Raw genomic sequence first — 27163 nt, forward strand, 5'->3', positions numbered from 1 at the left:
GACTCTCATGGAGAGGGGGTTCGATCGGATGGAGAATCTTCTGATTGGGTTACGCTCTGACCTGCAAGCCCTCACAGCGGTACTGGCCACGGGTGGTCATTCCCAATGTAGGAGATGTTGTGGACACCAAGTGTCGGCGCTCGGTGCCCATGCATCTGCGGTGAGCAGGGAGGTCCAAAGGGACCTCACATTGGCGCAGCAGCTGCCTGTCATCACTGCGAGCTCCTCTCAGGGTGCTCCGGATGAGGTCAGCAGCTCCTCCGCCCCTCTGCCAGTCAACGTTTCTTCCGTGGAGGCTGCGACAACTGGTGAGGTGCCAGTTCTGGAACTGGCCACTCCCTCCCAGGCGGGGCCATCACAGGCTCCACAGGCTAGAGGACGCCCGCCAAGGTCATTGAGCCCAGTAGGACAGCAGAGTCAGCAGGCTGTCTCACAAGCCACTCCGAGCGATGGGGCGGCACCTAGACGTAGCACCCGAAAACATAAGCATAAGGCACCTTAGGCACTCCACGGGTATGTCACTGCTGATTTTGTGTTGGCCTTAGAATAGGGACCCATATTTTTGTGATCACTATCAAGTGGTGTGTGTTTTTGTTTTGGACAAAATAAAGTCCACCTTTGTAACCATGGCTGAGGATCTTTTATTTGTGGTGCATTTTTCTTTTTCACATATTTATCATGAGTGTTTGAGTGGACATTGATGTTTCTGTACTAAGGCCTTATTTGCAGCTGAACAGGTGGAAGATGTAGCACCTAAGTGCCACATGTGGAAGCGCCAGGCAATGCTGTTCCTGCTGATCCATGTGTGTGGAGCTAGCTGAAGGTTCGTTGGATTAAAGTGTCCCGGGTGTCCCTGCCTCCTTGGTGTGGTAGCGGGTTGGTGTGCTGCCCATCATCATTGCCCTGTGCTTCCTCATCCTCTGAGCCACTGCTGGATTCATCATGTACAGCCTCATCCACTGCATCAAGGTCTTCATCGTCAGCTGCTTCCCCCCTTTCCAGCGCAAGATTGTGCAGAGCGCAGCAGACTACCACTATCAGAGAGATGCGATCTGGGGGGTACTGGAGTGCGTGCCCTGAGCGGTCCAGGCAACGGAAGTGCATCTTGAGAAGACCGATGGTTCTCCACCACAGCCCTTGTGGTGCCCTGGCTCCTATTGTACCGCTGCTCAGCTTCTGTTCTTGGATGACGGAGAGGCATCATGAGCCACCTTCTGAGGGGATAGCTCTTGTCAACCAGCAGCCATCCATCCAGCCGAATCGGAGCATTAAAGAGCCCCGGCACCTGGGAGTGTCTGAGGATGTAGGTGTCGTGGGAGCTGCCTGGATACCTTGCACAGACTTGCAGAATCTGCATCCTGTGATCACACACTATCTGCACGTTCATGGAGTGGAAGCCCTTCCTGTTGATGAAGGCACCGGGCTCACCTGCTGGTGTCTTGATGGCCACATGTGTACAGTCTATAGCACCCTGGACGCGGGGGAAGCCAGCAATAGCCACGAAGCCTCTGGCTCACTGTGCCTGACTTGCCTGGTCGCAGTGGAAGTGGATGAATGTGGATACCCATCTGAACAGAGCGTCTGTAACCTGCTTGACACAAGTGTGTACAGCTGATTGGGAGATACCGCAAAGATCACCCACCGAGCCCTGGAAGGAGCCAGAGGCATAGAAGTGGAGGGCAACTGTGACCTTCAGAGACGCTGGCATGGGGTGTCCACCCACACAGTTAGGAGATATCTCATGACCAATCATCTGACAGATATAGATGACTGTCTCCCTTGAGAGTCGGAGCCTCCTTCGGCACTGCACCTCAGTCATACTAAGGTAGCTGCTTCGCCGCCTGTACCCCTGGCAGCAGGATAATGGCATCTTCTGCGGCCCTTTGCACCTTGGACAACCTCTTGGCCCTGCGCCCCTTGTGCCTGCGCCTGGCCTCCCAAAGGTGGCTCCCCTGGAGGCTGATTGTCCAGTCCTTGCCTCCTCCTTATTCTATCCCTCCCTTCCTCTTCAAGGGAGCTGCCTCCAGTGGAGAGGTCAGAACCCATATCCCCAGGCTAAATGGAGGCCTCCAGAAAGCTGCAGGCCCGATAAGGATTACTGTCTGCAGACTGGTTTCAAAGTACACAAGAAGCTCTTGGAAATCCATGAGAACTGCTAACAATCACACAGGCAACTTTTAAACACTTTCATCAATTATAACTTCATGTAAAACATGAACAACCCCTCTGAGTCCACATATCCCGACATTGCAAAAGTTTTCTTAAATAATCTCCTACCCGCCTGCCCGTTTGGCCTGTGCGCCGACCCGAAGTTCGCACGGGCCCCTCAAAATCCTGGACAATCGGCAAGTTAAGGGCCTTAACAAGCCCTTCAATTAATGGCGGGCGAACTGAGCACGCCCACCCACCGAAATATTGCGATGCCAGGCGCTGACGGCGCGCTCGCGCGACATCAGCGCACGACATTTTACGCGCTGACGTGCGGGCTACGCCATCCTCATGTCAGCCAGAAAATTCTGGCCCATGACTTACTGTTCTGTCCCAATAATCACTCTTTATTCCAAACTTTTTGCTTTATGCTGCCTGAACAGAGCCAATCGCCCATTAGCCGTGAGCTCCTGTGGTTTCCACTGCCCAATAAGACAGCCCACTGTTAACTCCCTTAGAGCAGAGAGAGCTCCCAGCAGTCAAATCTCTTCTGAATGGCTGGATAAATTTAATAAGTTCCCTGAATTTTCAATTTAGTGTGTCCAGAAGTTGAATAAATATTGTCCAAGAGGTCACCTACCTGAAAGCAATTTTTCATTTTGGTGTGAAGTGCAGAGGATAGTTACATAAAAATCGAATGCATAAAACTAATCCCTCTCCTTTACAACAAACAAATGGTTTCAAGAATTGCACCATTAGGCACACAACATAACATAAATCTGTCCTGGCTTGATACCATCAAGCATATCATTGGAATAATAAAATAATAAAAGTTGACAGCACAGACTCTAATTGCTAACATAAGCAAGTTTTCTTTACATTGTCAGTTAGTTCAGTTGATCTTAAAAGATTATTTTTATGTTTACCCACTCACTTTTTCTGGCTTTTAATTGGCATATAAAATATTTTGAAAACATTTGAATCACATTCTTTTTAATGTCTCCTGAGGCTACACAGTAGATTGCAATGGGCAATGAAGGGGTCAGAGAAACATAGCTTAGCAACAATCCATAGAATGATGGTTCAAATCCCACCAAGGTAACATTTGACTGAGTATGGCATCAAGGAGCCCTAGCAAAACTGGAGTCAATGGTAATTGGGGAACACTCTCCACTGGTTGCAGTCATATCTAGCACAAAGGAAGATAGTTATGGTTGGAGGTCAATCATCTCAGTGCCAGGACATCACTGCAGGAGTTCCTCAGGGTAGTGTCCTAGGCCCAACCATCTTCAGCTGTTTCATCAATGACCTTCCCGCCATCATAAGTTCAGAAGTGGGGGTGTTTGCTGAAGATTGCACAATGTTTAGCACCAATTGTGACTCCCGAGATACTGAAGAAATCTGTGTCCATATGTCACAAGACCTGGACAACATTCAGGCTTGAGCTGATCAGTGGCAAGTAACATTCATGCTACACAAGTGCCAGGCAATGACCATCTCCAATAAGAGAGAATCTAACCATCTCCCCTTGACATTTAATGGCATTACCATTGCTGAATCTAAAGCTGTCAACATCCTGGGGGTTACCATTAATCAGAAACTGAACTGGGCCAGCCTTACAAATACTGTGGCTAACAGAGCAGGTCAGAGGCTAGGAATCCTGCAGTGAGTAACTCACCTCCTGATTCCCCAAAGCCTGTCCATCATCCCAAGGCACAAGTCAGGAGTGTGATGGACTTCTCTCCAGTTGTCTGGGCGAGTGCAGCTCTAACAACACTCAAGAAGCTCGACACCATCCAGGACAAAGCAGCCCACTTGATTGGCAACACATCCACAACATTCATTCCCTCCACCACTGACACTTGTAGCAGCAGTGCATGCCATCTACAAGGTACACTGCAGCAACTCACCATGGTTCCTTCGACAGCATCTTCCAACCCTGTGGCCTCTACCACCTAGAAGGACAAGTGCAGCAGATGCATGGGAACACCACTGCCTGCAAGTTCCCCTCCAAGTCACTCACCATCGCCACTTGGAACTATATCGCCGTCCCTTCACTGTCGCTGGGTCAAAATGCTGCAACTCCCTACCTAACAGCACAGGGGCTGCAGTGGTTCAAGAAGGCAGTCCACAATCACCTTCTCAAGGGCAATTAGGGGTGCGCAATAAATGCTTGCTTAGCTAGCAATGCCCACATCCCATGTACGAATATAAAAATCTTACAGCACAGAAGGGGGCCTTTTGGCTCATCCTACCTGAGTTGGATATTTGAAAGAGCTGTTCAATTTAGTCCCACACCTCATGTGTTTCCACAAATAACCCTGCAAATTTGTCCTCTTTAAATACACATCCCGCTGCCTTTTAAAAGTTCAAACGGAATCTGATCCCACCATCCCTTCAGGCTCTGTGTTCCAGATCTTAGCAGCCCTTTCCATGACGAAAGTTCTCCATGGGCAGGATTTTTGGGTTGTCGGGCAGGCCTGGGACCAGCCAGGAAATGGTTCGCTGCCCGCGATCGGCCCCCCCAACCGTGATTTCACGCAGGCTCGCCAATTAACAGCCGGCCAGCGCGAAATGTGCGCTGAAAGGCTCAGCGCTGCCGGGATGGGGGCAGGAGGGGGGCAAGCGTTGAAGTCTGCGCAGGCGCTGGGGAGCACACGCTAAAAGCTCCCTGGAGCCAGAGGGCTGCCTCGAGCAGTTGAAGAATTTGGAAGAAAATGAAAAGTAGAGATTTTGAAAATCTGAAAAAAATGACCGCACAAAGGACTCACTCACATGAACATAAACATAATAAAAATGACGTCGAAACATTTTTAGCTCTCTTTTTAAATTAATGTCGGGAACCACGTCCCGCCCATGGATCAGGCTTCCTCAAAAATGCAAAGGCCGCCTGGCCGATTCGCCCGCCCACCAACCGTAAGGTTGGACAGGCAGCGAAAAATCTCTCAATTAATACTTGAATGGCCTTAATAGCCCCCTTAATTGTTGGCGGGTGCTCTGCCGACTCTTGTGCGTGCCCGCCAACCGAAATATCGTGCGAGTGTGCAATGACATCAGGACGCTCGCCCAACACCGTCGCGCGCTATTTTACGCCCAATCGAGTTGGGCACGCGCCTGCCCATGGGATGTAAAATTCTGCCCCTTATTTCCCTCTAGTTCTTTTGCCAATTATTTTAACCGTATGACCTTTGGTTACCAACCCATTTGTCAGAAGAAACAGCTTCTTCCTACTTTCTCAACTAAAACCCCTCACAATTTTCAATTAGGTCTTCCATACTCTTCTCTTCTTTAAGGAGGACAATCCCAGCTTCTTCAATCTATATACATAGCTGAAGTCCTTCATCCCAGGTGTCATCCTAATAAAGCTCCTCTGTACCTTCATTAGGGTCTTGACATCTCCTTAAAAGTGTGACACTGAAAATTGACTACAAAATTCCAGCTCAGATTTAACCAGAGCTTTGCAAAAATTTAGTATGACAGCATTATGCATGCAATCAAATTTGTTAGGCATTGATCAGTTGGACTGAAGAGGGGATTCCCTCTAATCCTGCAACTACCACATAGGCCAGTTGAAGAGGAGAAACTACAATCCCTGACCACATAGCGACCAGAGAGACTCAGACTTCCTTTTACCGGTTTTATTCAAGCAAATGCAAGGGAGCCACAATCATTCCTAAGAATGAAGACCCAGCTCCCAGACTGATTACATTTCACTACTTTTGTACTTTTTCTTATCACAATACGTTTGAGTACATTTGAATATATCCAATCGGTAACCTACACATAGGTACCATGTTAAAACTATCCTATTGAGTACATAAACATGTGATTTTGCTAACCTATTATTCTAAAGGGTGTATACATAATTATATTATCCAATCAGAATTAAAACACATATGCAAAGGCCTTGGTTCTCACAACTCAAGGCTGCTTGTGTTTCATCAAAGACCTCTCTTGTCTTTGTATGTCCTCCCATATCTAAGCTAAACCATCTGCCCTGTCCCGATCTGAGAGAGGAGTGTACCTAAACTCACTTTATGTTATGTTTTATCTTCAGTCCAGCTCTCAAGGCTTCATCGCATCGTTGTATCACTTGAGTGGTTCTGTCTGTGCTTAGATATTAGCTCATCTCTTGAAACTTTGTAAAGCACACAAAACTCAAAGGCCCTTTGTGTGCAATGTCTATCTGCTTACCCTCAGCTGTCAATAGGTTTAGCATCCATGGCTGCTTGGAGATTTTAAGTATGTTTAGCAAATTTTTACTGTGTGCTTCTTTTTTATTATATGTATATATTTAATTTCCCCCTAACAGTCCCCCTTTAGGCTCTTGACAAAGCCCAAGCTGGCCACACCTTAAGTTGAGAATTCCTCTTCTGGTCCTTTGGGTGGCCAGTCATCCAGACCGCCAGAGGAATCCTAAACTACCTGGTTGTATAGCACCACTTTCCCTTTTCCTGTCCGGCCCCTTGAAGTATGCATAGGTCTGGGAATTGATGCGCACCTTTGGTTTGTTGCTGTCTGTGCCTGGAGAGTCCCTTTCCAGGTTTTATGTTGGTATCACAAAGTAAGCCCCCATAAAGGAACTCAGCCATTCTGTTGAGGAAGCACTATTGCCTTAAATGCTTCCTGAATCGGTAAAGCGGTGAATGTAACTTTGCTTGTGTTTGTAAATACCTCCAACGTTTGACATGAGCACACAATGTAATTTCTTGATTCTGAACAACAATCTCTAGTACTCATCAGTACCATGTCTTTTACATACGATATATATATCCATGTATCCCTACATGGAATACCAACCCCCCTTTATCTACTCCTAGGGACTCGAACCTCTCACTGTTCAGGAAAGCCCCGTTTGGATGATCTTCTTGGGGAGTGACCACAATAAATTTTATAACTCCATTCTCTCCTCCACTTTGGGGTTGTGTGATCACCAATTCCTGCCACTCCTTGCGTAAATTTGAGGTTTAATCGGTAAACTGACTCGAACATGTGTTCGGGAATTGTTCCGAACCTGATATCCTCCATGTCGGATTTTACCCCATCAATTAAATCTCGTGCTAGCATATCACATGCCCTCCCTGTGACTTGTGATTCAGTTGTGCCTATCATCCCATCTGCCGTCTGCCTAAGAATCCGTAGCAGACCCTCTCCTTGTAGCTCCACGGATGACAGGTCATATCCTGTCCCGTGTGCACCGTAGTGCAGTCCTCGGGTGGTCTCAGCAGCCACCCAGGAGGCATAATCATTTAAGTCTTAGATCTGATCTGAATTAAGCCTGGAATTGGCATTCCCAAATAGATCTCCAACTATTCGCAGCAACTGTCAGCATCATGGGAATGCTCTTGGTTGAAAATCTGGTTGAAAAATTTTAAGTATGAAATCCTGGAATCATTTTAGAGCCAATTGGATGCTGTTAGGTGGGGTGGGGAGCAGGTCTTTTAAGGTCACTCTGGATGGGTAAGGTAAGCTGCTGGGCTAAATGGCCTTTGTCATCCATAATCATCTTGCAAACAGTGGGTCGAATCATGGCTGAAGTTCCGTTTATTTTATTGCTAATGGAAGTTTACTGTGAGTGAGCTTTGTGGGCTGAAATTGCCAGGAGTGGGCTCATAGTGAATTAGTAACCTGCTTTAATTAGCACATTATTCTGAGTCTTTTCCATTGACATTTCTCTACCTACCTATTATCCCACTCTTGGTGGTTTTGAGTTTTTTAAGGTATTAAAACATGGGACAGATGAGCCACTGTGTGAATGTGGAAAAGTCCCTTTGTCACAAAAAGTATATGGGAGTGGCAGATCTTGACTAAGCAGCCATCCATGGACGGTCAATAGGGAAAGCAGTGTTTAGAACATGCCCTATAAGCCACCTTGAAATGCCAGAGGCATACGAAGCTTTAAAATTTTCTCAGTAACAACCCTGAAATCAGCCAATCGGACATATCAGCTCTATATTATTTAAGAAACATATTTTTTAATGCAATGAGTCAAACAAAAAAGATTACCATCTGTCGTCAACCACCCAAGAAACTATGATGAAACACATCATCAATATAATATAGTTGTAATCTGTGAAATCTATAAGTAAAAACAATGTGATCCATTTGCACTTCTTGAGAGTTTTAAAAGTTGGTACAAGTTCCTGCAATCAGAAAAGAGTCTTGCAGCCAATGAACTACTCTTGAAGTATAGTCAATGCAGTAAAACTGACCGTCATTAAAGCTGGTCAACCATGAAGCTGTCCAAAGGTCTTTCCTGCTCTCAGCAATTGTCAGGTTTTTAAAAAGATTATTAACCGTCAGTTAAACTGACGGCTACTGAGAGTGGGGACTGACAACTACAGCAGTGACTGGAGGAGCAGCAGAAAGGAAAGACAGAGCTCTTGTCCAATCACAGATTCTGTGTCTCCCACTTTGAATCTATGCAAGTTCTTCCTTTTGTTCTTTTATTTCTGGTGATTTGCTTGCCGAGCTGGTTTTCCAGTGGCTCTGTGTAGTACTGTCTGTTCCTCTGTCCCTCATGCTGATTGATCTGTAAAGGTAATCTAGCAACGCACTTCATTTTGTGTGTGTGTGGCGGGGGGTGGGGTGGAAAAATGAACAAGTTATAACATATGGGACAGATCTGCAGCATGAGTGTACTGTTGATAGCTTTATTTTAAAGCTCTCATGTTATCTTTCCTTGAGTGCAATCTATTGGAAAACCAATGAGACAAGAAATTCAGTGGCCAAGTTAGTCATTGCTCCAGCTCCTCCAATCCCAGGTTCCCTCCCTCCCACTCTTGCTGCTCATAGATTCTGTCTCTGGTGGAGCAGCGAGAGCAGGAGGGAGGGAACCTGGGATTGGAGGAGCTGGAACAGTCATTCTGCATGGTGGCCAGTGGGAACAGCAAGGAGTCATTCGGTAGCACTGAATGATTTGTGACAACATCTTCTGGGAGGCCAAGGAGAAAATGAAAGTACAGGAGGGAATTTCTGCCAGTAGTGAGGCCGGAGCAGCCCAGGGAAGCTGTCACTCAGCCTCGCACCAGGCCAGACCCAACTGTCGTCACAGGCAACTCCCAGGGAACTGGAACTTCTAGTGACAGTTATCTTGAGCGAGGTAAGTGAGTGCTGTGTCAATGTGTCCAGGGAGGGAGGAGGGAGCTTAGGCAGCAACAAGTGAATGGGATTGTCACCTCTTCTCCTCCCCTCTCTCCCTTCTACAACTCTCCAACAATGAAACAATGTGAGCTGTAGGGTGGGGGCAGTCCTTCTTTTCCATACATAATAGGTAGTCAAAACATATAAAACAAAACCTGAAAGGATTTTGGCAATCTGGGCTGCAAGTAGTGAATCTTTTCCCTCAAATATGAACTTGCCCATGATTCTATGTTAATGAGGGCTGAGGCAGTCACTGAAATCGGTGTTATCATCTGCTCAGTGTTATAAATAACTATTTTCCTGTCAAATTAACAATGCCGCATGATGCCGTTAAAATAAAATTTGTACTTTTAAAAAATTTTAATAGTCATGGTGGGACCACCGGCGGGGTGCACACAAACTAACGCTACATTATATCATTGCTGCTCTTAATATTAATGACCCATGTTGCATATACAATTGGATCATCTTTGTAACCAGATGACGACAATGGGCATTGTCATTTTGAGGACTGATTGGTGAATCTTGAAAGGGGGTAAAAAAGCATGATTGAGGGGGAGGGGGAGGGGAGTGGGAGGGGGAGGGGCCTGGAAACAGGAGAAGCACCAGGGCTATGATTTCTCTCCCTAGCCTGATGTAAGCCCACTGACTCCTACAGATATCTTGACTAAACTTCCTCTCGCCCCGTTTCTTTTAAAGATTTGACTTCAGTTTCAGGTTTTCCCTCTTCATTGCATCTGTCCTGATGATGTTAACTGCCATCCAGTGTTTCTGATATATCTTCCTTTTCTGCATTGAGGATAACACCCACCACCCCCATCCCCCAAAACCTTGATTGACAGGGTCCTCAACTTATTCATCCTTTTTCATGCTCTCATTCCTTCCCCTCCCTCCCAGAACCACAAAAGATCCCCACCCCTTCCCCTCCCCCTCCCCCCATTCAATGGATCATCCTCTGGCATTTCTGTCACCTCCAGTGTCATGTCACCACCAAACTCATCTTCCCTTCCCCTCCCCTCCCCTCCCAAGACATCATCCTGGGCAAGTTCAGGCAATGCAACAGCTGCTGTTTTACTCCACCCCTAGGAGCCTAAAACAGCAGTTATGGCATTCACTGTTTGTGATGTGGCCTCTACCAAATGAAGATGGGGCTGATTCACTGCCTCAGTCAGTCCATTGGCATAGCCATGAGCTCCAAGCTTCTGGACACTTTAATTTTTAAAAAATATTCTTTCATGGGTGTCACTGGCAAGGCCAGCACTTGTTGTTGAACTGAGTGGCTTGCTAGATCATTTCAGAGGACAGTTAAGAGTCAAACCACATTGCTGTGGGTCTGGACACTCACGTAAGCAGATTTCTTTCCCTAAGGGGGCATTAGTGAAGCAGATTGGTTTTCATGACAACAGCCAAGTTATCTACTGCTAAAATGTTTAGATTTATTAATTGAATTTAAATTCCACCATCTGCTATCATGGGATTTGAACCTATTCCCTCAGCTTAGGCCTCTGGGTTATTAGTCCCGTGCATTACCGCCGCACCACCATCTCCCCTTAATTCTCTACTTCACTCCCACTGTAACCTCTCTGCCTTAACAGTGACTACACTTCAGAAGTACTTCACTGGCCGTGAAGCGCTTTGTGAGGTCTGGTGGTCCTGAAAAAGTGCTATATAAATGAAAGTCTTTATTTTTAAAAAAATCATTTAGCAGCTTTTTTTGTTTTTCACCCTTTCACCAAAATAACACCCCATTCCTCCTTCACACTCTTTCCCCCAACGTACCTCACCTGTTGTACCCCAGACTTGACTTCACCTGACCACTCCTTGGGCGATCCTAGTTTCTTCCCTGTAGTTTGGGCAATAATCCAACTACTGAAGCAAAAGACTATCTGGCGCTCCGCTGGGCTTTACATGACTATAGGGGTAAATGCTATTTGAATACAAACGTGCATACAAAGGATCTGGCGGACTGCTCCAATATAAAACTATATATAAACTATAAATTATAAAAAATATAAGCCAAAGGCTGCTTCCTTCTCACTTGGGTTGCGTCAACTAAAGTCGAAACCAGACAACAGGAAGCCAGGCCAAAAAAATAATCCAATTGTTCCAACGATGGTCAAATAACCGGTCCAGTCACTAACATAAAGTTGCACTGCAGAAAAACGACTTCTCAGAAAAATAGGATTTAACCTGCCATCTATCCACCGAGGTTCCTCCTCCCTCTCCTCGGTGTATCTTTCCGAGGTAAGAATCCAAACAGTAGTCGGGACGAAACTGCCGCTTAAACAAATGGTGCACCGAAATTCAGAAGAAGAAATCGTGAATTTCGCCAGCCCCTGGTTTCACCCTCAGCTGCTTAACGCATCCTGCAATTTCAATTTCAATCCTTCCGATTTTTTTTTTATTGTCGATATTCCACGATGGCAGCAGGAGATTTATAACTTGTATGCAGTAAAACTACCCTCGGCTGTTTACCTGCTGCTTTCGTTCGACACCTTGAATTCGTGTTGACGCAGCCTGTGTGTAAAACGTGCCCAAGCCCCTTTTTTTTTTCATATTTCGCAGGCAAATTTGTGCAACTGTTCTCGCCGCTTGTCTGCAGATACCTCCTGGTCTGGTAAAGCAGTTTGAGAATCTGCCAGTGCATTAAAACAACATCATTTTGCAGCCACTAGCAGTGCAGAGCTGATTTTATACGTGAAAAGGCTCAGAATTGTTAGATTTCAATTTTTCTCTCCCAAAAATGTACTTAATTCATTAAATTTATAAAAGCATATAATGATCAAAGTTGACATTACATTAAGTGCAAAACAAATCAGTTTGTTTCAATGCTGTATGTGGCACCTTGAGGTGCCTCACCACATTTAAACTACAGTTAATATTTGTAAATATTAACAGCCCTGGCACAGTTTCCAGGTCTGCACTGTAATAGGGTGGGAGGGCCTTAGACAGTGGCCTTTTCCCCCCATTGTGCCTCTGTGGCAGATGCCCCAAGCTTTAGCGTGTCCCTTATCACATCCTCCAAGGTTCCCTGGACCTTGGAATGTGCCAGTCTGCAACACTCAGTCCTCAACAACTCTCTTCACTGGAAGACCAAGTTTTGGACAGATCAAACAAGTTTCTTCTACCCAGTTGATGGTCCTTCAGCAGCAGTTGATGTTTAACTTGGGTGTGCATCTTTGGGAACAGCCGAGCACAGAGTCCTGTGTTATGGAGCTGCTAGGGATGAACCTCTGCTAAAACCTTTTTCCGGTTGTCAGATTTTGCTTCCTGCTGAGACATCCTGGATTAATTACATGACAGACAATGCAAAGTAATTTGACTACTTTAAGGAAATGGGTTTAGGGCCAAACATTGGCCACTCACTAAAGCCATGTCTTTCATTGATACTAAAAAGCGCAACTTTCAGGCATCTTCATAATGCAAGTTGATGATTTCTTATGGGGTGGTACTGTGGAATTTGAGAGATGTTATTTATAAGATATAAAGTGGAACTTAAGATTGGAAGTCAGGTTTCAGGGGCTTTTAAGTATATTGGTTTAGACATAAATCAGAATGGGTCTAGAGTAACTTTGCTAAAATCATCAATATATTTAGAGTGTTATTCATATCCTAGTTAATTGTGCTAGGTCATCACAGATTATATCACATCTAAAGAAGAAACAGAGCAGTCACAACACTTGATTGGTCAGTTGAATTGATTTAAGCCTCAGACAAGATTGGATGCTAGTTTTGATGGATTGGAACTAAGTACTATGATGAAGCACCCTAAAGTCAATAATGTTTTAAGGGCAAATAAAATATAGAGAAATGCATACTTAGGTTTCATCCTTGGGTGGCTCAAAGAAACATGAAATTGGTTATTTTTATTGATGTTTCTTATGTCAATCTTCCTGATAGGTATTTGAATGCAGCTGGTTTCATAATATCTTTGGTGGGTGGAAATGAGAAATGTTTTATTTTGGTAAACGAAACCAAAATGATTGTTAGAAGTACTTTAGCTGTGGAAACACGAGCTCCTGTGGAAGCAGTAGTTATGGAATGCTATTTTTCAAATAATTTGGAGGAAATTCTATGCAAGGGGTGTACTGAAAACATTGAGTGTTACATAGATAATTGTTCTTTGTGGTATAACATTCATTCTACAAAAAGTGTAAGTTGGGAAAAAAAGGTAAGGATTGACCTTGCTAGCATGAAACAAATGTTAGAGAAAAGGAGATCTCCAAGACCAAATGGATTGATGTAAGTTATCAATTGTCTGATTGTTTCATGAAAATGAGTGCTTGTGCCAAAATATTATTGGGGGTCCTAGAAGAGAGGTGTATTGTAATCTACAACTTTATAGAGAATATGGAAGATAATTTTTTCAATTTGTTTTGAAATATTGGTTGTGAGTATTATTTCTTAATATTTTTTCTCTTTTGTAAATAAATCTGTTAATTGTGTAAATTAGGGTTAAATTGGGAGTGGGGGAGGGGGGAAATCAATCATTGGATAATTACCTATGCACATAAGTGGTGGGATGTAGAGTTAGGAGCTATACATTTGTAATGTCTCACTTTGTGAATAAATCAGAAACTGAGTAAAGCCTGACTTCTGGTCTCCTTCTTAAAGCCAGTTTGCAAAGGAGGTGAACATCACCCATATGCATAGAGATATTGTGAGCAGTCCTCTGCCAGGAACACCAATCTTGGTGGGTTGGAAGGCTTTACCTAGTGGCGTAGGCTGTTTGGTGTACTGGATAGATGAGCTCAGCTGGGCTGGAAGTTCTTGCTTGTCAATATTTATCTTGTAGTATTGTGTGTAATGTAAATCACTTTTCCTAAGTTGGAATGAAACCCAAGAGATTTGCTCTGAGCTTGCTATGCCCATTTTAAAAGCACCTTTTAATTATGCAGATAGGTTGGAAAGCCAGGAGCTTTCATTTTGAAGAAATGTAGGCTTAAGAGGATACAATTGAAATTTTAAAAAGGATATAATGAAATCAATTTAAATAAGGTATTCAAAACAAATGGAACATTAGGGGGCATATCGATACAACATATGAGCAAAGAATTGGATGTGATGCCAGGAAGCATTTGATTTGTTTTTGTCCCATGAGTTAATTAAGTTTGCCAAGTTTTTATATTATATGATCTCATAAATGCTAGGCAAAGTTCTGCAGAAAATTATGTTTATAAAGTTGGCCAGAGTTTGTTTTTTCCCTTTTTTCCTGGCAAGTTTCTATTACAACATCCCCACTAATTGCCAGTATCAGGTTGCACTGTCTGCTGAGGACTGAGTATCAATGCATACCCCCTTCCCCCTCCCCCTCCTCCCCACCACCAATCAACTGCAACAGCTTTAAATGTAGTAAAATTATAGAATCGTGGAATGGTTAAAGCACAGAAGAAGCCCATTCAGCCTGTTGAGACTGTTTGGACTGCTTTCTGTGGTTTCTTTGATAACACCAGTGAGGAAACCTTTGAAAGCAGCTTAAAACATTTCAGTGGAAGAAGGAGGCACACTGGAGAGAGGTAATGATGACTGTACCTGATGAGCAGTCCCTGCCCTTGCCCCACCTGTTTGACTGCCTCAAGAGCCTCCAGAGAGGCCAGCAGTGGGAATGATGGGAACATCATTTCCCCGAGTACCAAGCAGCAATAGGCCTTCATGAAAAGGAACCAAAGCTTCAGGTTAGTTCCTTTCTTCATGCACTAGGTCCAGTAGCAGATGACATTCTCCTAAGGCAGGAGTCCACCACAGACTGAGTCCATTCTTAAAGCCTTTGTGATACCTTTTTTCGATCCATCAGAGAACTCCACTATTGAGCACATGGTTCAGTGCATGATGCACCCCTAACTCCGATGCCAAATCAGGCTATAATTTGGGGTGACTCCGAGGCTCCATGTGACTCCATTGACTGAGTAGGCCCATGGGCAGTGCTTCCACCACAAGAAAGCCCACCAAACTGCGCAAAAAGGCACAAAAGCATGGCGGCATAATAAAACAAGCCTAGATGCCTGGGGGCTCAATGCTTCCAGTGTGACAACTTCATATTTCCAGCATTTCTGCAAATCCAGTAATTCTAATGGAAGTTGAAGACCAGAAAGAATTTATGAAACACATTCCTTCCAGAAGAGGAAAGTCAAGCAAAAGATGAAATTAGAGTTCCTAGGGGAAGTAGTCTTAATCCAGGCTAGCTGCAGTCCAACTTGAAGGCTTCAATACTACTTTTAAAATTGATACTGGAGCTGCTGTTAACATATTAGCAGATGACCTCAACTGGCTTCAACCAGCGACCCTTTATCCATCAGACATCAAATTACAAGGTCCAGGTGGGAAAGACCTTCCAATCAAAGGCAGGATTATTGCTCCTCTTTGCTACAAGGGGTGGCAGATTGTTGATTCTCTCTAAGTTCTTCTTAATCATAGTACATCCCTATTGAGTGGCAATGTTGTCATAATTTTAGGAATCCTAAAAAAAAACAGATGACGCTCATCATTTGAATGACTCAGTCTTTCATGCAACAATCTTCAACCTTTTATTTAGAATCTGAGGAAGTTTGTACAATCAGCAGTAAGTTCCTTACTTTCACAGACACCATCCACTAGACCAGGGCAGACACGGAAGTCATGAACCTCTCAGCTCTTCACAATGAGGAGGCGGTGGATACAGAAGGCACTGTAACAGATGGTGGCCATCCCTATGTAGACCTGCTGGACCAAAATTGGCTCTTCCGAGAGTGTGATGAGGAAGAATCACTTGAAGTTTGGAGTGATCTCTTGGAGATGACATCCTAGAGAATAAATGATCTTTCCTGTTGATGGCTGCACCTTATGAAGTCTGTCTTTTCAGAAGAATCAGTTGAGCTTTTAGTGGCTAAGCAGCATTGAGATCTTAATTCCACTGAACCTACCAATGTATTGTCTACTTATCTCCTGTTGTCCATGAAGAGTCTTCCACAGAGAATGCTTTGCCTGAGTCCAGGTCAGAGTCCATCAAGGATCACACTGCTCAAGAGCTGGTACCTTCAAGGGGTGAAAGTCAAGTGCCACCCATACTTCAGTCCCAGCTGAAAGTCATCTTCCCTCCAGAGCTGGAGGCCAGCACAGAAGCTGCAGCAGAATCTTTAGCACGTCTGTAGCTGTATAATCCTGTACAGCAATCTTGTCCCTGAGTTGATTGTCTACAGGAAATTCATCTCTTTACAGGATATGATGCCGTCGTGTCTCCATATCCTCAAATTCTTCCCATTGCCCACCGTGGAGCAACCTTGTACAGAGAGGTGTGGCTGTCATACCACTGCCTACAGAAATAGATGGTCCTCCTGGAAAATCATCTCTTTTCCTGACAGCCCTACTGGAAGTTGGTTAATTTTTTCCTTTGTTGTCTAAGTTAATTGAAATCGCGGATTTTCAATGCCTGAAATCGCAAATCTTCAATGCCTTTTCAGTCAGCAGTGAATGATACAGCTATGATAGTCTTCCCTGGAATCGAAGATTATTCCTTTTCTGAAGCTTCTTCCCAGAGTCCTTTTTGAAGGAGCAACAAGTTCTTCAGTGTCCTGAGTTCTTCTCTTCTAGGCTCAGAGGGTCCAAAGGTCAATGCTCTTCAGTCTTCTCTTTTGGATCAGTCTTTTGTTAAAGTCTTTGTCCTTACAATTCAGTCATCCTGTAATCTACACTCTGCTTCCCAGCTACGTTGACAGCAATGCCAATAAAATGTTGTCCTATTCAGCAGATGATGACATCCTACCAGATGCAGAAGAAAGCCCTCATGTCTCCAAGATGTTTTTGCTAAGGGCCAAGAGTACTGGAGGAGAGAAAATCCCCCAGGGCTGTGACTTGGAGGGGAAGAGCTGGAGTTGAGTAAAATCTGTAGTTGTAAAAAAGGAGTTACAGAAATGTAATCTTAAAATTTTAAGACATAGTTTCATATTGTTAAAAAGTAGGATAGCATATTTGAGGGAGGTGTAGCATAAGGATTAACAGATGGGACATACTAATGTATGGTGTAGATGTACCACTGAACACCAGTCAGGCATGTGTTTGACTCTTGAGAGGTTGGAATCATGCCTAGGAGTAACGTATCAACTCTGTAACCTGTTTGGATGTGGTACTAATAAACAAAATGTGAAGCAGATACCAGAGTATGTCTACTAACTAAGTCCCACTCTTCCTCATAGCCCAGATAACAGGACACACCTCAGAACACCATCAACTTTTCTCCAAGGAGAACCATTCCAGCTTCTCCAGTCTCTCCACGTAAGTAAAGTCCCTCATTCCTGGAACCATTCTAATAAATCTTTTCTGCACTCTCTTAGTTCTTCATGCCCTTTCTGTAGTGTGGTGCCAGAAATTGAGCATATACTTCCAGCTCTGGTCGAACTAAAGGTTCTTCATAACTTCCTTGCATTTGAACTTTACATCTCAACTCATAAAGCAGGATTGTGTTTTTTTGAACCACTTTCTCAACCTGCCTTGCCACTTTCAATGATCTGTGTACATGTACCCCAGACCTCTGCTGTACCCCCTTTGGAATTGTACCCTTTATTTTATATTGCCTCTTCTTTGTTTCTACTAAAAAGCATCATGCCACACTGCTCCACATTAAATTTCATCTCTCATGTCCACCCATTCCACCAGTCTGTCTTGAAGTCTACCACTATCCTCCTCACTGTTCATTACACTTCCAAGTTTTGTGTCAAAGTTAGCAAGCAGCAAGCAATTAGGTAGGCAAATGGCACATTGGTCTTTATTGAAATGGGATTGGAGTACAAGAGAAAGGAATTATTGCTACAATTGTATAGGGCTTTGGTGAGAACACACCTGGAATACCATGTGCAATTTTTTGGTCTCCATATTTAAGGAAAGATGTACTGGAAGCAGTACAGCTTATGTTCACTAGATTGGTCCCGGGGATGAGAGTCTGAGTAAATTGGGTCCAAACCCTCTGGAATTTAGAATGAGAGGTGATATCATTTATACATACAAGATTCTGAAGGGCCTTGACAGGGTAGACACAGAGGTTGTTTCCACTGGCTGGGAATCTAGAACATGGGGCCATAGCTTTGGGATAAGCGGATCATAATTTAGGACTGAGATGAGGAGAAATTTCTGAGGGTTGTGAATCTTTGGAATCCTCTATCCCAGTGGGCTGTATCATTGAATATATTTAAGGCTGAGGTAGACAGATTTTAGTCTCTCAGGGAATCAAGGGATTGAGAGAGCAGGTGGGAAAATGGAGTTGAGGCAGTTCGGCCATGATTGTATTGAATGGCGGAGCAGGCTCGAATGGGCATATGGTTTACTTTTCATTTTCTTATGTTCTCATCAATATATATCACTGAAAAGCAATGATCCTAGTATTGAACCAAGCTGCTTCATGGGAGAGTTATCAAACAAAACTTGGCTCCACGCCACAACGAAAAATTAGGTAAGGGTTCTATGGGACGAAAACCTGCTCAAGGAGCCATGTTTTAAGGAGTTTCATGGAGAGGTGGAAAAGCTTAAGGTGAAATTCCAGAGCTTAGGGCCTAAACACAGCTGCCAATGGTGGAGCAAAGCAAATCTGGGAATGCACAAGAGAAACGGAGTTCTTACAGAGGAGTTGTCATGGAGGGACGGAGGGTGTCATCCCAGCCCTGCTCTGTGTGTTGCATGTGATACTTGTAAGGCTACAACAACCCATATCTTCAATGAGATGAAATGGTTAGCTTTTGGTTCAGAAACACATTGTCTAAATCAGGGATTCCCAAACTGTGGACCGTGAACCCCCAGTGGGGTTGTGGGACAAGATTTTGGGGTCACAAGGTCTGAGGCTGTAATGGCGGCTGCAGAATGGCCCTAATGGAACTCTTGCAATGGGGCCACTTTGCTAGAGCTATAACTCCCTGGCTGGTTGTTATGAGATGTGCTGGAGCCAGCCTCCATTTTGCTGCCTTCAGCTTGATCCAGTGGTATTCACTATGCTGCCCTGGGGTCACTTGTCTTCCCTGCGGTGTGCTCACCCCCTCACTGTCTCTCCTGCTCCCTCGCTCGGTTCCTCTCGCCTCAGCTCCTATCTCCTGAGCCCTCATTCTCAGTGAGGGTTTGGGAGAGGGAAGCAATAAGTTGGGACGGGAGGGATGCGGCAAGTGGCAGAGAGTTGGCAAGCAGGAGGGAGATGCCAAACTTCGACATCATGGAGGGGGGTGTGGGGACAGAGGAATTCTTGGTTGCTGGGGATCAATTCGGGCAAAGTTCAGAGTCTTCAAATTGGTTTCGTAACTCCCACCACTCTCTCAGCTCCCCACCCTTCCCTCACTCTGGGATCACGTCAATTTAAAAGCATTAAAATGGGGTCGGGAAAACGTTTGAGAATCACTGGTCTAAATAAATCTAAGTTCCATAGCTGTAGCATCTCAATCTACCCATTATCCGTGCCTCTGCACATTCCTTTTGGCCATTCCAGGTAACTTTTTCAGTTAGTTTTAAGGATGGCTGCTGTGAAACATAAATAGACTGAGAACAACAATCAATAAAATTACACTTATTTAAATTAACCTTAGAATTTTATGACATAGGAGGCCATTCATCCCATCACACCTTGATAGGAGGTGTAGCAGAAGTTCTTTTTCTAGAAGAAACTGGACATATGGGTCAAGCTATAGTTCATGTAGCTAGTGCTGATTCACTGCATAGCCTCAAAACAGCATAGGGTGGAGATCATGGCTTTAAAAAAGCCATGTGGAATAATTACTGTAGTATGAATTATGGGTGGCATAATCTGCTGGTCTTAAGGGAAATGAAGAGGAATTTTCCAGAAACGTATTTCTCCCTAAATTGACTTTAGATTTTTAATTTTTTTTAAACCAATCCTAGAAGGTCACAGGGCAGCAGTGATGTGGTACATGTTTTTATAATTCATGATTTTTACTGCATCATGACTGCACCAGCTGGTCTTTTTCTGCATTGCTCCTTTCATTTTCTATGCCCTTTGGTGACTGACTTTACCAACTCTATCAGATTTCCCTCTACCATGGAAGAAGCCTGGTTTCTTCAATCTCTCTTCATTACTGGAGCCTCTCAGACCTGGTATGAGCTTAGTGATAATTTTTGGCAGCCTCTTCACACTCATACTAAAGCACACCATCCAAAACTGGATGCAATTTTGTGGGTACCAGCAAAGTGATCTTGAAGAAAGCTGCCACAAAGATTTGGCAATTTTTGTTGTGAGAATTTCCACATTCCAAATAACAGTTTAAATTTGGCACAGTCAAGAGAATGTCTTGGTGTGCAGCAGCAGTGATGTCAGCAAGCAGGTATGCAACATTTTGGCAGTTTCAGGTAACTTTCAGTTAGCTTCAAGCATGGCTCCTGTCAGACATAAATGGACTGACATAGATTGACAACAGCAATAAATAAAGTTGTATTATTTGGATTGAATCACAGAATCAAACAGCACAGGAGGCCATTCAGCCCATCACACCTACATTGGCTCTCCTAAAAGAATTAGGAAAAATGAAGAGAGCATGAGTTGGGGGGTGTGTGTGTGTGTGTGAGAGAGAGAGCAAATTTTGAGATCAACTGTTGAGTTGATTCTGATCTGGTCTTGAGGCTGATTCCCAGGCCCTTCTGCTTTGTAAGTTTTGCAAATATATATCAACTTTATAAAATCATTCTGGTTCCTGTTGAATTGCTGTTTCAGGTAAAATATTCAATATGTTGGAGAAAGTGCATTTTAAGTTTTCACATACAACATACCAGGAAGTTAAAAGCAGTTAAAATCTTATTTTTAACTTAAATTTGAGAAAGTGAAATAAATGTGTGACTACATTATGATAAGCTAAAATAAAGATAAACAGACGTAAAAGTAATGTTTTTAAAAATATGTGGAACTTTTTTTCTATCATATTGGAGAAGTTTGACATTCCAAATATAAAAATATGAAGTTAGCTTCCAGGGCTGGTAATTTACCAGTTGGCATGCCATCAAAAACCCAGTTTTTGCCTCATTCCACAAGGTGTAACTTTACCCTGGGATATTAGAGTGAAACCATCAAATAAAAGTTGATGTTTTCACCAAATCATGATTGCTAGGGAGATTGCAGTCTGTGGGGAAACTCTACAGTACACCCCATTTATAGCACCCTCTAGATTTCCATCATATTCTGCGAATGTCTAAACTCCTGAAGTTATTGGGAGTTTCAGTAGAATAATGACAGTGAATGCTGGCAGCAAAATAGAGGCCATTATTCTAATTGCAGTTTAAGCAATGCCTTGCAGAGGTTTACCTGTACTTTTGTACTCTACAGCCCTATTTGTAGTAGCTTTAGTAAATTCTCAGTTGGAAAGATTTTTGAAGTGTATGTAATAGGGAATACCAATTTCACGGTTTGTATAATCTCTCATTTTTCCCATTTAAATTTCATCAATTTTCCTAATGTTATTTACAATCCATTACACAAATAATCATGTTTCCTTCCTGTATGCCATCTGCAAACGTTTCCCAAGTACTCCTCAGCCCAAGTCCAAATTAACAACAATTTGTGTCATTATGGCACAAATGATGGGAAAAAATGATGGGAAAAAAGGCACACTACAGGACCATTATAAAGTAAAATTTGACACCGAGCAATTTAATCCAATAGTTGCGTAGATGACTAAAAAGTTAGTCAAAAAGGTAGATTGTCAGGAACATTGTAAGGAGGAAAGAGAAGTAGTGAGGGAGAGAAAGGTCTCTGTAGGAAACTCCAGAGCTTTGGGGCTTTTTGGGTAAAGGCACAGCCACCAATGGCAGAGCATTAAAATCAGGGAAGCTCTGGAGGGCAGAATGAGATGAGCGTAGATATGAGGTCTATGGGGCTGGAGAAGATGACAAAGATGGAGAGGGGTGAGGCCACGGAGGGATTTGAAAAGGATATGAATTTTTAAATTTAAATGTTGCTTGACCGGGAAGCAAAGTAGGTTAGTGAGCACAGGTGTGATAGGTAAATGGGACTTGACGTGAGTAAGGACATGGGCATCAGAGTTTTGGATGACCTCAAGTTTATGAAAGGTAGAATTTGAGAAGCTGGCCAGCAGTGCATTGGAACAGTTAAATCTAAAGAAGTAGATGTTAGTTTCTGCTGCAGCTGGGAAGAGGCAGAGTTGGGTGATGTTACAGAGCTGAAAATAGGCAGTCTTGGTAATGTCATAGCTATGTGGTCAGAAGTTCATCTTGGTGTCAAATATGATAGTTTAAAAAAGTCTAGTTTAATCTTGGACAATTGCCAAGGATAGGAATAGAGTCAATAGCTTGGGAACAGTTTGAGGGGTCTGAAGACAATGGTTCTTGTCTTCCCAATATTTAACTGGAGGAAATTTCTGCTCAGTTGGGACTGGATGTTGGATAAGCAGTCTGATAATTTAGTAACAGTGGAGAGCTTTATGAGGTGGTGGCGAGGTAGAGCTCAGTGTCATCAGCATACATGTGGAAACTGGTGTGTTTTTGGGTGATGTCACTAAGGGGCAGTGTGTAGATGAGAAATAGGAGGATCCAAGGATAGATCCTTGGAGGACCCAAGAGGGAATGGTGTGGGGGAGGGAAGAGAAATCATTGTAAGTGATACTCTAACTACCATTAGATAGATAAGAATGGAACCAAGTGAGAGCAGACACACCCAACTGGACAATAGTGGAGAGGCTTTGGGGGAGGACAGTGTGGTCAACTGTGTCAAAGGCTGAAGATAGGTTGAGAAGGACAGGGAGGGTTTACCTTTGTTACAATCACAGAATGGCATTTGTGATTTTGACAAGAGCTATATTGATACTTTGGCAGGTGTGGAAACCTGATTGGAGGGATTCAGACATGGAGTTCTGGGAAGGATGGCAGGGATTTGAGGCAGTGCATTCAAGGACTTAGAAAATCAAATATGTATATAATATGTCTGTGCACATGTATGTATATACATCGGTCTACAGAAATGCACACTGATGATGCAAATCGGTGGAGGTGACTATGCGTAAGTGTATAATACACAGGAACAACGGCCTCAGTACCAATTCCGAGGGAACACCAGTGTATTTAACCCTCACTCAATGTTCTGTTCTCTATCCCACGCTGGCACATGCTGCTGCATTCATGATGGGGGTCGAGCAGTGGCTGGCCCTGCTAATTATGTTGAATCAATTTTCTCGTAAAAATCAGTGGGCCGGGGTCAATGGGGAAATCCTATGAATGCTTACTGTACACAGTGAGAGTTCCTCCGCCTCCCCCACACAACTCCAAACAGTTTGACAAATTTCACCAGGCTATTTGTTTGATACTTTCGCCCGGGTGGTTGTGCGGGGATTGGGTTTCACTGCTACTGCTGTTAACTACCCTTTTGTACTGTGGATTCGTTCAGGTCTGCCCTTGGAATATTCCTCCTGCTGGTCGATTGCTGCTACTTCCGCCTTCACACAAGTGGAAAGCTGCCAAGTGAAAGTTCCTTTAGGGTTTTCTCAGTTTCGCTAACAGGATTGAAATGCGGCAGACGGTTTGCCGGTGTGTGGGAAGTGTGGTAAATCGCACCAGATCGAGATAATTTGCATATGGAGGGGATGTCGAGGGATGGATATATATATAAGGTGGGTGCTCCCTCATCCTCCACCAGTCAAGTTGCAGCCCAGCTTCCATGAAGATCCCATTCCCCTAGCTCACACCGGGTGAAGTGACCATGGACGTGACTGCACCTTTGAGTGAGGTGGAAGCCCCACCAAAGGCCCGTGGGAAGTGCCCCAGAGTACTGTTCTATTGGTTTCTGGTTATAATGATAACCATGGCCCAGGTTCTAGCTGGAAGTTGTCTCTCGTTTTACTTCCTCAGCAGGCAACAGGAGAATGAGGTGCGTTTTATTCGCCACACTTGTTGCTCCCCTTCTGTATAATAATCAGCATCGTCGTCCAATAGGTTCTAATGGCTCTTTCTTTCAACAGATACCCAAATCAGAGAAATGTATAACTCATTGGATAGCTGGTAAGTACACATATTTGTTCAGCGCTGGCGCTGCTTCTTCCACCTTATTGCTGCTCCCCTTTTAATGTCCTAGCGTTCCGGTGCCAATAGTGTGGTCAAAAAAACATAAAATAAAATGCGTGCTAGAAATGCTAGATGGGCCTGGCACCATCTGTGGAGGGAGAAAGTCAGTTCACGTTTCGAAATAGAACGTGTCTTCTTCAGAACTGCGTAAAAGTTTGGTGAAAATCTTGGGGTGCAGAATAAGCTGGGCTATCTGCGGGGGCTGGTGTTTCATCGTTGCAGCTTTGCAAATCGTGACTTAACGGCCTCCTTTCAGAAAGGCAATGCCTTCAGAGGAAACCCGGGGCTGAAGGAGAAGGGGAGTGGGCCAGTACACGCACGATGGGCCGAACGGCCTCGTTCTGTGCAGTAAGGTTCCAGGATGCTGCCACTCCACTTTAAGTGATTAATTAGCCTGGAAATGACTGAGTGAGTGGAACAATTTTTGCATCAGTGTCCTTGGCTGCAATTTTAGCAGAAGTGCTAACCCATTGATAATTAAACGGGTTTGCACACCGCACCACAGGGAAGCTATGCCAAGCGTGTTAATGATGTAGATGAAAGCAAAATATTGCGGGTGCTGGAAAACTGGAATGAAAACAGAAAATGTTGGAAAAACTCAGCAGATCTGTGGACAAACAAGAATGAGTCCATATGGCTCCTGTTCAGAGTTTCTACAGATGCTGCCAGACCCGCTTGAGTTTTCCCAGCATTTTGTTTTTATTTTGTTAACCATCTGTGGGGAACTCCAGTCGCTGAAGCCAAGGGAGCTCTGGCAATTGTTTTAATCTCAGTGGGGTGCTGTTAGGTTCCACACTGTCTTGGCAGACACATGCGAATTTCTGCTAAACCACAACGATGTGAGCTGACAGTGTCCCACTGCAGCTCCTTCGGTAAAATCCTGGGCTGGTCCTGTTGCTCGAGAGCTGCAGCTTTCATTCTCCATTGTCCATTGCAGAAGGGGTTGGGATGGATGGGAATGCAGATGGTTACTCTTCTAACAATAAGTCCGCTTTGGCGACTCTGCTGTAAGCCCGAAATTCTCGCAGCGGCCGTGATGTGTGTTAAGCATGCTCTGTTTTGGAGATCGGGTTGGTTTTAATGTTGAATAATATTTGCAGACTGGATGATGCGGTTAATCACAGTGTGATTACAGGTGCGGCAAAGTACTTTCCAATATTGCATAAAAACAGAAAATGCTGGAAATACTCAGGTCAAGCAGTGGAGGAGGTTTAAGATTCAAACAAAAACAGAATTACCTGGGAAAACTCAGCAGGTCTGGCAGCATCGGCGGAGAAGAAAAGAGTTGACGTTTCGAGTCCTCATGACCCTTCAACAGAACTGGAACCTATTTAGTTCTGTTGAAGGGTCATGAGGACTCGAAACGTCAACTATTTTCTTCTCCGCCGATGCTGCCAGACCTGCTGAGTTTTTCCAGGCAATTCTGTTTTTGTTTTGGATTTCCAGCATCCGCAGTTTTTTTTTGGTTTTTAAGATTCAAACATCTTAGTTTTCCCCACCCAATGCTGCCCGACCTATTGAGTGCCCCACCCAGCCTGTGGTTTAGATTGCCAGTATCCGCAGCTGCTTTACTTTAGTTAACGTTTTCCAACGTGATATTCCAGGTGCTGCTGTCAACACATTAAACGCGGTTGTGATCTGGGATGGCAAGAGATCTTCTCACGTGGGTCTATGTGAAAACGGCACTGAAACTGCAGGCACATGGTTAGGGCTTGTTTGTTGTTACTCGTCAAGGAAGGGAGGCTGGATCTCACCGCCTTCTCCACACGAGTGTGGCTAACTCAGTGAGGGAAGCACAGCCCACGCTGTCCCGCCTCACAAAACAAACAACACGCACACTGGTTGTGAGTCAACTGAAAATGCTTCCCTACGCAATCACTACGTTCGAAACATGGCTTGTTTTAAAGTTAAAAGGTTTCGGACCCAAAAAAAAAAGCATCGTACGCGCTAAAAGGTAAAGTGCTCCGTAGCAATCCGCCCTTTTTTTATTTTGGGGGGGTTGGGGTATGATTAACCTGTGCGCCAAGTTTGACGCTCTATAATGTTTTGCTTTGAAACAGCATCCAAATCGCAACAAGGACAGGGTGAAAACCAGCCACTTGCGTGGGAGACCTCGGTTGGTAATGTATACACTGGAAACTGCACAACGTACAACAGGACTGAAAAGTCATTGGAAATAAACAAGAAAGGCTTCTACTTCATCTATATCCAGGTGATGTTGGAGGGTAACTGGAAGAATGTGGAACTCAACATAGACAATCAAAGCACAGAACATTCACAAAGCTTAGAAGCGCCGCTGCATTCTAACACTGTATACTTTGGGAGCACGCACAAACTGCGGGCAGGGACAAAGATTTTCGTCAAATTAAATCCCGACCGTGTTCTGAACGGCGAGACACAAACATTCCTGAGTCTCTTTCAGTTATAGAAAGGTCTCCGGCCTTTTTTTTTTCAGACGACCATAGCGCTGGACCTATCAGCAAACGCAAGAGGAGTGCGACACTGACCTAGTTTCCAGTTATGATGTCATGTTTACCACTGAACAGTTGTTCAATATCGTGTCAGCAATGTTCATTCTCTCTCATTGTAATATGCGTTACTTGTAACATGGAGAATTGGCTTTCACGAATAACGAGCGGGGTCGTGAAAATCAGTGTACGGTCACAAATCATCCCTTTTTATAACAACTGTAAATTTTCTGTAAATAGACGCTTAAAGTAAATATTTTAAAGAAAATACTGCTGTTAGTATTTGGGCTTTTATGAATTGCACAACCGAACTGAGTACATCAAAACACCAGAACCAATGTCATTCAATTAATTAAAACTTATTTGAAAAGGCTAGCTGT

General features: G+C 44.0%; 1 protein-coding gene across 1 annotated transcript; it reads left to right on the forward strand.

The window, feature by feature from the left end:
* The first annotated feature begins 23880 nt into the window (after positions 1-23880).
* Positions 23881-26842, forward strand: LOC144692775 (uncharacterized). Its single transcript, XM_078561857.1, has 3 exons — positions 23881-24121; positions 24213-24252; positions 26376-26842. Exons 1-3 carry the CDS (start codon positions 23954-23956, stop codon positions 26741-26743), a joined length of 576 nt encoding a protein of 191 aa, XP_078417983.1. The 5' UTR covers positions 23881-23953; the 3' UTR covers positions 26744-26842.
* Positions 26843-27163: the final 321 nt, after the last annotated feature.

This window comes from Cetorhinus maximus, chromosome 17, assembly GCF_964194155.1.
Source record: "Cetorhinus maximus chromosome 17, sCetMax3.hap1.1, whole genome shotgun sequence".
In the NCBI taxonomy this organism is placed as follows: Eukaryota; Metazoa; Chordata; class Chondrichthyes; order Lamniformes; family Cetorhinidae; genus Cetorhinus; species Cetorhinus maximus.

Bases quoted from the DNA above. Each gene is read 5' to 3' on its own strand.
- LOC144692775 (XM_078561857.1), top strand. From the start codon at position 23,954: ATGGACGTGACTGCACCTTTGAGTGAGGTGGAAGCCCCACCAAAGGCC. The intron at 24,122-24,212 runs GTGCGTTTTATT...TTCTTTCAACAG, and splicing joins GCAGGCAACAGGAGAATGAG to ATACCCAAATCAGAGAAATG. The intron at 24,253-26,375 runs GTAAGTACACAT...GCTTTGAAACAG, and splicing joins TATAACTCATTGGATAGCTG to CATCCAAATCGCAACAAGGA.